The following is a 12345-nucleotide window of genomic DNA, read 5'->3' as shown; positions in this document are numbered from 1 at the left end:
TTGGATGAGTGAAATAACAATTTTTTAAAAAAGTTAAATCAATGTGTCCTTAAATTTATTTGGCAAAATAAAAAGCCCAGAATTAAACTTAAAATGCTTCAAGAGGTGAAAGAAGGAGGGGGATTTGGCTTACCAAAATGGGAATATTATTATCAGGCTGCAAATCTAGTTTGGGTAGGGGAATGGATCCTGCTGAGAAAAAGACGGTTGTTGATTCTGGAAGGTTCGGGGCTACAAGAGGGTTGGCACTATTTTCTTTGGCAAGATAAGGTTAAAAAACATAGGAGTTTCGCAGGACATTATGTAAGGAATATCCTAATTGATACATGGAGGAAAATTAAGGGTAAACTCTACTCTCGACCCCTTCTTGGTTGGTCCCGTTAGAAGCTACAACATATAGTTCGCTTTACAATAAAGAAAAACACCTATCCTACTGGGAATTGTTGGACGTCCAAGGCTGCTTAAAAACAAGAACTGAGTTAGAGCTTCAAGGAATAAAATTGGATTGGTGGTCTTATGCCCAGATCAGCTCTAAATATAAGAAAGACAAGGAACAAAGTGGTATAGATATGATCCAGCAAGAAATAGATAGTATTATATTAGGAAAGGAGGCAAGAATATTATCTAAGATCTATAAATTCTTAATAACCTATTGGATAGGGGACGAGATTGTTAAAGATTCAATGATTGCCTGGGGGAGAAATATTGGTTACTCAATTGAACTGATAAAATGGGAAGAAATATGGACGAAACAATTGAAACTCCTGATGGCAACCACTTACAAAGAAAACTTGTATAAGATGATGTATAGATGGCATCTCCCTCCTGCTCGATTAGCCAAAATGTTCCCAGGACTCTCCCCAAACTACTGGAAGTGTGGGGAGATAGGTACTTACTATCACATATGGTGGACCTGCCCTAAGGTAATCAAATTTTGGAGATTTATACAGAGGTGGATATTAGAAATCACGGGATATAAATTACAATTGAAACCAGAATATTATCTATTAAATATTAGGCCAGATAAGATAGGCACGAATATATGGTGTCTGATTACATATATCACAACCGCAGCAAGAATATGTTTTGCTCAACATTGGAAGGGGAAAGACCTACCGGCTGAAGATTTGATTTTGGGAAAAATTATCGAATATGCGGAAGCTGACAGGTTAACAAAAACTCTGAGAGATCAAAAGGATTCCGTATATTTTCAATGTTGGGACCAATGGTATATCTGGTTGAATAATAGAATAAAAAAAGGATAAGGTTAGTGTAGATTTTATTTTTTATTTGTATATCTTGACTGAAGTTAATGTACTGTGTAAAGCTCCGGTCGCGATCTGTGTGTGAATAAATATTTTGTTGTAAAGAAATAAAGAAAAAAAAGAAAAAAGAAAGAAATGTCTTCAAAGAAAAACCAGAAAGTCCAGTTGCTTCTTGAAAAAGCACCTTTGGGCTTTGACTCTTCCTTCTGACAGCCACATAAATATTATTGGAAAAGCACCAGATAATCTTATTATGGTACAATATTCAATATTATAGAAGTTTGAAGACACACATAAAGTCTTGGGTGTTGGACTGTTTCAAGCACATGAAAATCCTTTGGGCTTCTTTCCCATACAAAGCTTTCAGAATTTCACAAATTTTAAAACTTAGTGAAAATTTTTCACCCAAGAAAATCAGAACTTGGTTTGATTCAATATATTACAGCTGATTGCCTCTCAACAGTACACCTATGTTGGGAATAAGCAATTTTCTTGGGATGGGAGATACATTTAGATAATGCTATATTTTTACAAAATGGCTACAATGTGTGTATGCTTGTGTCAAGTTAGATAAACTGATGAGAATGTTCCCTAATGCTCTCTTTAGGTCCTCAGGACGTAATCTGCTATATGTCCATTTTTTATATAGATTGGAAGGTATATTTGCGAATTATACAATATGCTGCAGCCACTCATGTTACCACTTTCTAACAGAGGTTGGTGCTTAGCTCTCGCACTTAATTTTATAAATTAGACTATCTTTAAAATAGTAGGTTTTGAGAAGGCAGAGAGCTTGGTTGGCCAAACTATCTGTAGGTGCACTGCTACCAACTGGCAACAGGTTTTCTATCTTATAGAATTCTGAAGCCTATTTAAAAGAAACTCTAGGAATTATTGGAAAGAGACCGAAGTTATTATTACATAAAAATCTGCAGTTTGTGGGCTAAGGAAAATAATTAACCATCACAAGGCAGAAGTGGGAAATGCAACCTATGAGCCACAGGGGATGAGCCTATTCCCATGGCTATCACAGCATTAGAACAGCATTATAGCATAGAATCGTAGTGCTGCAAGGGACCTTGGAGGTCTTCTAGTCCAAACCCTCAAGGCAAGAAACATTATACCATCCCAGTCAAATGGTTGTCCAGTCTATTCTTAAAAACCTCTGGCAATGGAACATCCAAAAAGCAAGCTGTTCTATTGACTAATAGTTGTCAGTGTCATGAAATTTCTCCCGAGTTCTAGGTTGGATCTTTTTAACAAGCTTCCACCCATTACTTCTTCTCCTGCCCTCTGGTACTTTGGAATAATTCAAGCCCCCCTTCTCTGTGATGGCCCCTCAAATACTGGAAGACAGCTATCCTATCACCCCTAATATTATTAGAGGTGCGGTAACTCAGCAGATGGTTTCTGCTCCAGCGGTTCAAGTCCTAGCACGGCATGTCAGGGTGAGCTCCTGTCACTTACCTCAGCTTCTGTCCATCTAATTAGTTTGAAAGCATGTTCTATGCGAGTAGATAAAATAGGTACTGCTTTGGTGGGGGGGATGAGCTGGTGCTCTATGCAGGGAGTCAGAATCCTGCGCTCTGAACTTTCCCAGTTGCAATGCCCATTTGCAAGATGGCTTTGGGGAAGGAGCATGCCTGGATAACACTGCAGGAAGAGCCACTGTTTTCCTTCTGGTACGAAGCCAGCTCATCCTCTTATGATGCACCACAGGAAGCACACAAGCTTTTTCTACAACAGAGTTGGTACCTTGGCAGTCAAATTATTACTCTGCAATTGCATTGTAGTCTCGTGTTAATTAACAATGCCATATGTTAACAACCCCTAATCCTTTTCTTGAATAGACATACCTAGCTCCCTCAATTGTTCGTCATACAATTTTAGCCTTCAGAATCTTTATCGATCAGACCCATTTTTTTCCTTGTGAAGTCTGAGCCATTTTATTTCCTGTCACTGGAACACATGATGAAGTCCTTTCTTCAGATGTCTGTGCATTTACTTCCTGGGGGAGGATATGAAATCAATTGCTCAATTCTAGTGAAGGCAGAGGCTATCTTCTCATATTTTTTTGTTCTTTGTGTGACATGCTGCCATTGTCCTTGCCTTTCCTCTTCATATTCCTTGATATGTTCTTTGGATAGAAATCTCTGAATTTAATAGGAGTTTTCAGTTCTGAGTTCTTAGATTATGCTGTTAAATGGCTGATTTTCAGCAGCTCAATTAATTCCTGCAGAATTAACATTTGACCTCCCCATCCAATGACATTTCTAAGATTCAGGAGCCACTGCAAGCCGAAACCATTTTCATAATTAAGTGCAGCCCCCAATACCAGACTGTGCAAATTATTTTACAAATAAAGAAGTACAAATACAGCAAATTTCCAATTTCTATTAAGCGTTCTGTAGAAGTCAATAATACTTCAAACACAAACAAAGTCAGATTTAATGGAGTATGTATAGATCTTTATTATTTCCAATCACAAAGCAGTTTGTATTCACTGGCAATGGCTTTTGCAGTTTTACCATTAAATGGTAAGAAAGCTGGTTTGCACTATGAAAATATTTTGGAGAAATTCCTGAGCTTCATTTCTCGAAGCAAAGAAGTTATAAAGGGTGAAAATATAACTTTGAACCTGAACATTACACATATATATATTACTTAGCTGAAAAGCCCTTCTTTCAAATATAGATGCCTCAAAACTGCATTTAGGGGGGTGGGGAATCAAATATTGATACATTAGAAATTTTATAATCTACTTTCTTGGAAGTCTCCTTCCCACCCAAATCCTGAATATTTGCTTTGAAATGGAACAGAGCTTCAAAACCTGTAAAAGAATAAACAACATGGCCATTCAAGGTCAAGGAAATAATGCAGTTGGCAAAAATAGCAAAGAAGGCATCACAGCACTATATAAAAATATGGTTGCTTCTAGCACCAGTCGAGATAGCAAAAAAGTCCTGCATGGAATTACCGAGTTCTAATGAATCAAGTATGTAGTAACTCATCAAGTTTACATTTCTTATTAGAAACATACACATGCCGATTTCTAAACAGAAACTGCTATGATTACAGTCATTATCAATTAAAATGAATCCAACTGGATACTGGAAATAAGTGAAACTAATCTGGCTATCACAGTTTCAATGTGAGCTAGAACAATTAAAATCGACAGCCAAGAAACCATTGACAATTAAGTCACAAAAAGATGTGTTTTGAAAAGGGTGGTTATGAATTTTTTAATTCTGCAAATCATTCAAGTAAAAAAAATCAGTTTCCTTTCTCTCTGTGAGACAGACCAAGCAGAGATCTTTGCAGTTCTTTTTCCAAAATAGCCCTTAGAAAAAGATAATTCCTCTATTACCTACTCCAAGTGCTTCTTTGGTTGCTCAAAGATCTCTTCCGATGTTTCTGTTTCTTCCCGGTGCTCTTGTGGCTGTGGCTGCGGCCTCTTTTATCCTGATCTCTGTCGCCACTAAATGTCTGTCTCTGTCGGGTATATTCCAAATCTGGGCTCCTCTGGTGAGGACTGCTACTCTTTCTTGAATGTTTTTTATAAGGACGCCTTTCTTTTCTGCATTTCTCATCCTCGCTACTTAAGTCTCTTCTGTGTCTGCTTTTTTCAATTTTATTTTTGCTCTGGTGATTACAAACATCTCGGTCTCTGTATGAATGACTTCTCCCCTTGCTTGGCTCTCTGTTGCATTTGCCTTGTTCTGGGAGAGAGTTCTTAGAAAGGATCTTCTCATGATCCAATGTGCTATTGTGTTGCTGATTTGCAGGTATACTGGAAAGGACATCCAAACTACTTTCGTCAGAAACCTTATCTTTGTTGCAAATATTGATCATAGTGTCTTGAAGACCTTCCTCGTGGAAGCTCCCATTTAAGTACTTTGGTTGAGGGAAACTTTCATTAGCTGCTATGCTGCTTTGACAAATGTGGAGTGGTTGGGACAAGATGGACTGCACTGAGGTAGATGTGATGCAATGGGGAACATCTACAAGGCTTTTCCAAGTGGGACACTGCACTGTATTAGAGTCGTACTTTTTCACAGGAATTATTTCCATTTTCTTGCTCATAAGGTTGTTGAGCAATTTCTCTCGCAATTCCCTTTCTTTCCTCTGCAGTCCAAGAGCTCTTTCTTTTTCTTCCTCTACTCGTCGGAGTTCTGCTTCTTGTAGTTTTCTCCTCTCTTCCAGCTGCTGAAGGCGGATTTTTTCCTCACTATGTTCCTGTTCCAAAAGCTTTACTGCCTACCAATATTGAAGAAAAAGAAATATATACATTCCATAATAAAATCAACTTTGCATCAGATAAAAAAAAGAATAGACAAAAGCATATTTATTTAGTAAATCTAAAAAAAGTTTTTTTTTTAATGTGGAATGTGTAAAGCAGGGATGTCAAACTCAATTTCATTGAAGACTGCATCGGGGGTTGGCGCGGCATAGCAGGGTGGGCGTGGCCAGCTCAACTCGTATGGGGGCATTGGTGGTAGCCTGAGCACTTTGACAGTGACAACAGACTCCTAAGCCATTTTCGGCTGCGATGGCCTCCTGCAACCCTCTGCCAGTGAAAACAGAGCTCGGGAGGGCCATGACTGAGCTGGCAGAGGCAACACAGGCTGGTCCTTTGCTGTTTCCAGGGCGGCCCCACGGGCCAGATCTAAGTACCCCGTGGGCCGAATCCAGACCCTGGGCCCTGAGTTTGACACCCCTGGTGTAAAGTTTTAATAAAATTCAATTGCTCCTGAGATAGATCAACCTAAAGCAGTGCCTAGGAATTAACATGAATAACCTCAGACATCAGATTAAAAGTTTATTTACTCCATATACTTTTACCTGAAGAAATCTCCAACCCAGAGACATCACCAGGTTACCTGAGTGGATTTATTCTCCCTGACAAAATTGTTAGAAGGCATTGCTAGAATTTCAATACCATGTAATACCATTATAGTATTCACATTCTAAAGTAGGGACAAAGTGATACAATGAATCTGACAAATTAAACCAAAGCCCTCAAGGGTCTTCTTAACCCCGAAGTCCTTAATGTAATGACAAGATTATAATATGGGTTGAACCCTTGTGTACTGTACTCAAGCAAGTAGTTTTGCTGACCACAGTTGAGGAAACTGAAACAATGGAAATTTTGGAAGAGAGAGGCTCTTGATATCCAATCCTGATGTTTGTCCCTTTTGCACCTCTGCTTTTAATTGGATTGATTTTGTAATATAGGCTAACACAACTGGCATATTAATCCTCCAAACAAGAAAGAGGAAAAAGGAGACAGGAGAGTCAGCCAGTGCCGACATAAAAATTAGTAACTGATATAGTGACTTATACAACAACTGGAAAAAAACAGGAAATCAAAAGCATCTGATAAATGACAAGCATATCTTTAGTTAAACTGTAAGTATATATTTAGTATATACCACTACAAATATTCTTTTCTTGGGCTGAAGGGCATTTTTCTATGAAAAACTTAAAAAAAGAGCTACCTTGGCTCTGCTCAGTAGTTCAGCAATTAGTCGAATGGACTGAAGATTTCTTTGAGCTAAAAGAAGCTTCCTCTCTTCTAGTTTTATTTTTTCTTGCAATTTTTTTTGCTCTTCAGCTTGAAGTTTTTCAAGTCTTTTCTTGTTTCGACGTATTTCACGATCTTTTTGTTTCTGCTCTCTCTTCCTCAATTTTTCTTCTCTTTTTTTTTCTCTTTCTAATTCTTCAAGTTCTTTCTGTTTCCTAGAAAGGCATATTACGATACAATTTCAGGTGTTCATGTTTACTTATAGTTGAAATTCAAACATAATCATTTGAAGGCTAAAGTAATGTAAAATTATTTTACAGGCCTTAATTGAACTGTCCCAAGTTTACATCTTTTTATACATTTTATATCAAACCAAATACATGATAAAGCAATTTCCCTTACTGATGTAAAATGCATATAAAAGCAAACTGCTGTATGTCTAGTACAAGGCATACAGACTTCTTGTTTTTCTACTAAAGAAAATATGGTGAGAACCAATGTATCATAACATTTCGCAAATAACATCAAGAATTTGCATTTCTCATAATTTTATATTTGAATTTGCATTTTATTTGAATCTCTCCATTCCTAAACATAAACACATGTTATTTATGACAAATAGGTAAAAATGAGAGAATATGAGCTCTTTTCATGCCACAAGATGGAAGCCCAATAGAACTATTCTCAAAACTAGCCTTATGAAAGATTGGAAGCTTCTATAGTCTGAATATGTTCAAGAATAGACCTTCAGAGAACTTTATAATATCTTAAATACATGCATATGAATGATATAAATCAATCTAGATTTAACAGGTTATTTATAAGAAAATATCTGGCACACTGAGATATATTTATTTGCTGAGATAGATTTACTTTATTTTAATGTGCAAAAGCTAATATTATTTTATGCTGATAGCTGATGGATGTATATAATTTTTCCAACATATTAAATTAAAACTGAAATTGGTCAATTACAATACCTGGATATATACTTTCCTACAAAACTCATGAGATATAAATTAGTTTGAAATATTTTTATGGTTTACAAACACAGACACCATCCCCAACATACATATAAATGCATTTTTCTAGATTTGGCAAAGTTATAATCTAATATTTATAGTATTTCCTATGAAAGAATAACACCTACCTTTCTTCCTCTTTTTGTCTTTCCTCTGCTTCCTTTTCTTTACGTTTTTGCTCTTCTCTTTGTTTTTCAAGCTCTTGAAGCTTCTGTCTTTCAAGCTGACGTCTCTTAATTGATGCATCACTCAGGTGTTTTGTGGAATCAAATGAAACCTTTTGCAGACGTAGAAAAAAACATTTTTATTAAAGTTAATAACCTCAGATCAGTGGAGTCTTTCTGGACCTGGATTAAAACAGTACTACTCTGAACTAACTCAAAGCAGGACAGACAATTTTAAACAATACTATGAAAATAATCCTTTTGCAATGCAACTATTCAATCAATAGAGATTCCCTTGATATTTATAACCAGTTAAATTAAACAAATAAATATATTTACTGTGGGGGGAAAAAGAGAAACCTTGATTTTCTTAACAGAGCACTTTTTATTCCTTTTTTAATTGCTCCATCAGCCTCCATCTATTTTAATGGTGTTCCAAATAGCTGTAAAAGTTTTTAACCTAATATTTTAAAATATTTTGAACTATTTCTAAATTATCAATGTCATATAAAATAGGAATTTGAAATAGAAATTTATTATATGTAGATCAAATAAACCAGCATCAAATATAATTCCAACTAAAATTAAAAAAAAATAGTTTTAATTAAAACATTAAACTATAGAGAGTACCATCCAGAGATTTAATAATGGATTGAAATATACTGCCTTTTACAATCCATTTGAGCACAGCCAAGTCTCTAATAAAACTATGCACCTAAGAATGTGGCTACTATAGAAAAGGCCCTGTCATGCTACTGTGGTCTTAACATGTGGATCTATCAAATAACCTGTCTGCAAATAAAATTCTAAATTCTGTTAAATTTAGTGGTACTTGCAATTGAGTCCAGATGACCCTCATTTAATGACTTGTTCAGCAAGTGCTCAAAGTTTGGTGGTGCTGAACCATTGTCCGTTAATTATGACGGGTCTTCATATTTATGAGCATTGCAACATTCTACGGTCACTATTTGCAACATTCTCTACCAGCTTCCAACAAGAAAAATCAATGTGAAAGCTGGCAGTAAGTTGCAAGTTGTGGTCATGTGCCCACTTAACTATACGATGAGGACTGCCAGAACTGCTGTCACTAAGTGTCATGTTTTTTGAACAGGTTTTTGAACTTATTATATCACTCAATAATGGAGTTTTCATTCCCAATTAACATTAAATGAAAACTATCTGTATTTTTTGTAGAACTGCAAATGTCTGCAAACAATCTAAACACAGAAAGGGTAACCTCTAAATCAAGTGTGATCGCTACCATAGCTGAGTTTCTCATATAAATTTTAAACTACTGGCAAATGTACATTTGGCAGAGGCTCCCTTGAGCTATTCTATGGGAAATGCCTATTTATGTAGCATTACTATTCATTTATGTATTAGATTTATGTTCTGTCCATCTCATCTAGAGGCAATTCTTCAGAAAATTATTTTTGTCTACTTCCATACAGCATACATAACTCATGAATCACCCAAGAGCCAAGTGTAGGACCATAGTATTTCTACAACAATCTCAAACATATAACCTTGAAATAGGAGATGTGACATTTTGCCTTTTCTGCAACTTTGGGAAAGTTTCAGATGACAAAATAAGTGCCTTAAGGTGCAAAAGCTTAAAGCACCATCTTCATGTCACAAAACCTCTACAGTCTTCAAAGAAAATTACTGTAGGTCATTTTTATTTTATTTTTTTGCTACGGAAGGCTTTTAGGACCAAATAAGCCTCTCCAATGCGTAAGCTACACATTTCAACTCTACCCAAGAGGCCAAAAAAAATTGCTCTGACCTTCCAAAGACATTATATCATTTGCACAGCTCTCTTGCTAAGTCACGAGAAGGCTAAATAAATAAGTTATGATTGCTAGCTGAAGAGTTTTTTCCACTTCTCATTTATTCTGTTATTGCTTTTCTCTTTTGCTTGTAAAGTGTGCACACAGGGGAAAAATATAAAAAGCAAATATTCAAAAGAATGGCACAATGGATTTATGTTCATTACAAGATGGATATTTATCAATAGTATTTTAAACTATCTTCCTTAGAAAAATACACTTTTTACTTCACTTGCATTTCCTAAATTTATAGTTAACTGGTGACACTGTATTTTAGTAATATGTATATTATAATTTACCATTTATAAAGTTATAAACTCCCTCTACTATCTCTTGCAATTTAACTGATAGCTGCTAGGTTATTTGTAGCAAGCTAATATACACATATCTGATAAGTAATTTTGAAGACTTGCTAAAATATGTCGCAGCATTCCATTCTTTTCACTCCAAGGAGTAAAAATAGTTTCTAAATAGAAATTAGCAGAATATTTGCCTGAAATTAAGTGATTTTTTGAAAATGAAGAAGAGTTCAGCACCACAATCACCTTTATGTTGCAAGCCACTGCTTTGCCATCTTCACCTTTGTACATCAACTTCATCCCTCGCAAAGCATTCATAGCCTTGATGAAACCTGCATATTCTTCATATTGAATGTAGGCTTCAAAATTCAAATGGCCTCCAAAACTGAATGTATGAAAGTTTCTGCCAGTCATTTCTTCCCTATATGGATCCAACATTGGTATATCCACATTACGTATTTCTCCAAATTTGCTGAATACTTTAATGAGAGCTTCTTCACTTGGTTTTTCTGAGCCAGAGTCTTTTAATGCAAACCATTTGCAAGGTAAACCTTCCAGATGGATAGTATCTGGTCTTTCCCCTGGCAAAGTTTCATTCATATCTTTTGCATCACGGAAAAAAGAATCCCAGTCATGTCGTGTAGGGAAATCAATTTTATATTCTGCAGCACGCACTTTTAAAATATCAGAAAAGCCACTAAGTTTGATAGTTTTGCCATCTAGACATGCCAGGAAGGATTTAACTAAACTCTTATTTTCTACTTCTCCTTCAAATCGGATGAAATCCATAGTGCTTTTAGAAATCCGTAGGGTTGAGAACTGATGAGTATGCACCATTCCTTTTAGCCTTTCCATTACTTCCCAGTTGGAAATGGATTTCCCAGGCTGCTTTAATTGTGGAAGAGCCACACTGATACTCATTTTTGTGATGGGTTTAAGGTATAAGCCATATAAAGTGCAAAGCTCTACAGCTTCAGAAGTATCATGAACTATTGTTGCAGCTGCCATAACTACAATAATAATAATAAAGCCTGCAAGAAAAGTAAGTGGCTTATCTATATTGCAGGCACTGGTAAACAACAGTCCCCCTTCTAATATAAATGTCCATTTTAATGGTTTTCTAAATATTACATTGATGGTTATAGAACAGGTCTTATTTCTTCTACTGTTACGATGTGTCTAGTCTGCAAAAATGTACTTGAATATTCCAATCTCAAGGAACATAAAGTATGAATTCTCCAGAAGAATTTTAAAGCTATGGGAGGAGTTGGTTTTTACAAGCAGAAAAGGAAATATTTTTTCTAGAGCTATCGCCTTCAGACAGATTGCAGATTATAGGATGGATCACAAGCAAGAGAGATGAGTTCCAGTGTTTTTTCAGAAGAATCCAAAATCTAAAAAAAATATATATATGAAAAAGATGAATTACAGGATTGCAGAATTTTTATCAAACATAGAATTGTTCATGAAAACCTGGCAGACTTTTACATGTTAGACTAACCTTTAAATCACTTTTTGAAATATTCAACTTAACCAAAATCCAAACATCCCATGAAAAATTATATCTCATAAAACACAATATAATAAAACAAAGTAAAATTTAAACAAATTAAATGCCACAACTTAAGGTATTTAAGGACAAAAAAGCATAGTCAAGTTATATTATATTAAGTTCCAGTGACATACATATTTATCTAGAAATAAGTGAATTCAACAGAACCTGATCCTAAAATAATACATATGCATTTCCAATAAAATATGTGAGCAAGATAAAGTTTGTTCTAAATTAAACTGAGCAAAATTTATGTTCATATGTACATCAAGTTACATCCTCAGCAAAATGAATTACTTAAAGGTAGAAATGCTTCTTAAAAGACACTAAATTAGCTTGAGTTAATTTAATTAAGTTTAAGATTGTACTACTAAAATCAAACATCAGAAAAATGACCAAATGATTTTTCATGTTTTCCATATCTTCTTCATAAGATCTTCCAATCTTCAAAGCAAATTTCAAGAACTAAATAAGAGGGAGAAAAGAATATTCTATTTCATAATATATTAGTAAAATAGGATTGAATCAAATCTAAACTTTCAATTACTCCCATAATTCAGCCCTACTTAAACCAAAGGAAAAACCAAGATAATTATTTATAGATGCCAGAAGTCAATCCAAAGTAACCATGCTGTATAATTTTAACTAAAAAATGTTCAAATCCTGCCTTCATTTCTTTTCCTTCTCAGC

General features: G+C 35.3%; 1 protein-coding gene across 1 annotated transcript; it reads right to left on the bottom strand.

Annotated features, from left to right (window-relative positions):
• Positions 1-3731: 3731 nt before the first annotated feature.
• On the bottom strand, positions 3732-11274 carry AKAP17A (A-kinase anchoring protein 17A). Its single transcript, XM_070943444.1, has 5 exons — positions 10350-11274; positions 7940-8088; positions 6764-7004; positions 4633-5522; positions 3732-4095 (listed from the first exon to the last, which is right to left on the bottom strand). The coding sequence occupies exons 1-5, from the start codon at positions 11109-11111 to the stop codon at positions 4089-4091; spliced, it is 2049 nt and encodes a 682-aa protein (XP_070799545.1). The 5' UTR covers positions 11112-11274; the 3' UTR covers positions 3732-4088.
• Between the last annotated feature and the right edge of the window lie 1071 nt (positions 11275-12345).

The sequence above is a fragment of the Pituophis catenifer genome, unplaced genomic scaffold (genome assembly GCF_029215685.1).
Source record: "Pituophis catenifer annectens isolate HBS135680 unplaced genomic scaffold, rPitCat1.0.hap2 SCAF_4, whole genome shotgun sequence".
NCBI classification, from domain to species: Eukaryota; Metazoa; Chordata; class Lepidosauria; order Squamata; family Colubridae; genus Pituophis; species Pituophis catenifer.
The sequence above is the reverse complement of the archived record's forward strand: the minus strand, read 5'-3'. Positions and strand labels throughout refer to the sequence as shown.

Coding starts and splice junctions, on each gene's coding strand:
- AKAP17A (XM_070943444.1), bottom strand. CDS start 11,111: ATGGCAGCTGCAACAATAGTTCATGATACTTCTGAAGCTGTAGAGCTT. Junction 7,005..7,939: donor AGACAAAAAGAGGAAGAAAG/GTAGGTGTTATT, acceptor ATGCCTTTCTAG/GAAACAGAAAGAACTTGAAG. Junction 5,523..6,763: donor AACTACTGAGCAGAGCCAAG/GTAGCTCTTTTT, acceptor CAATATTGGTAG/GCAGTAAAGCTTTTGGAACA.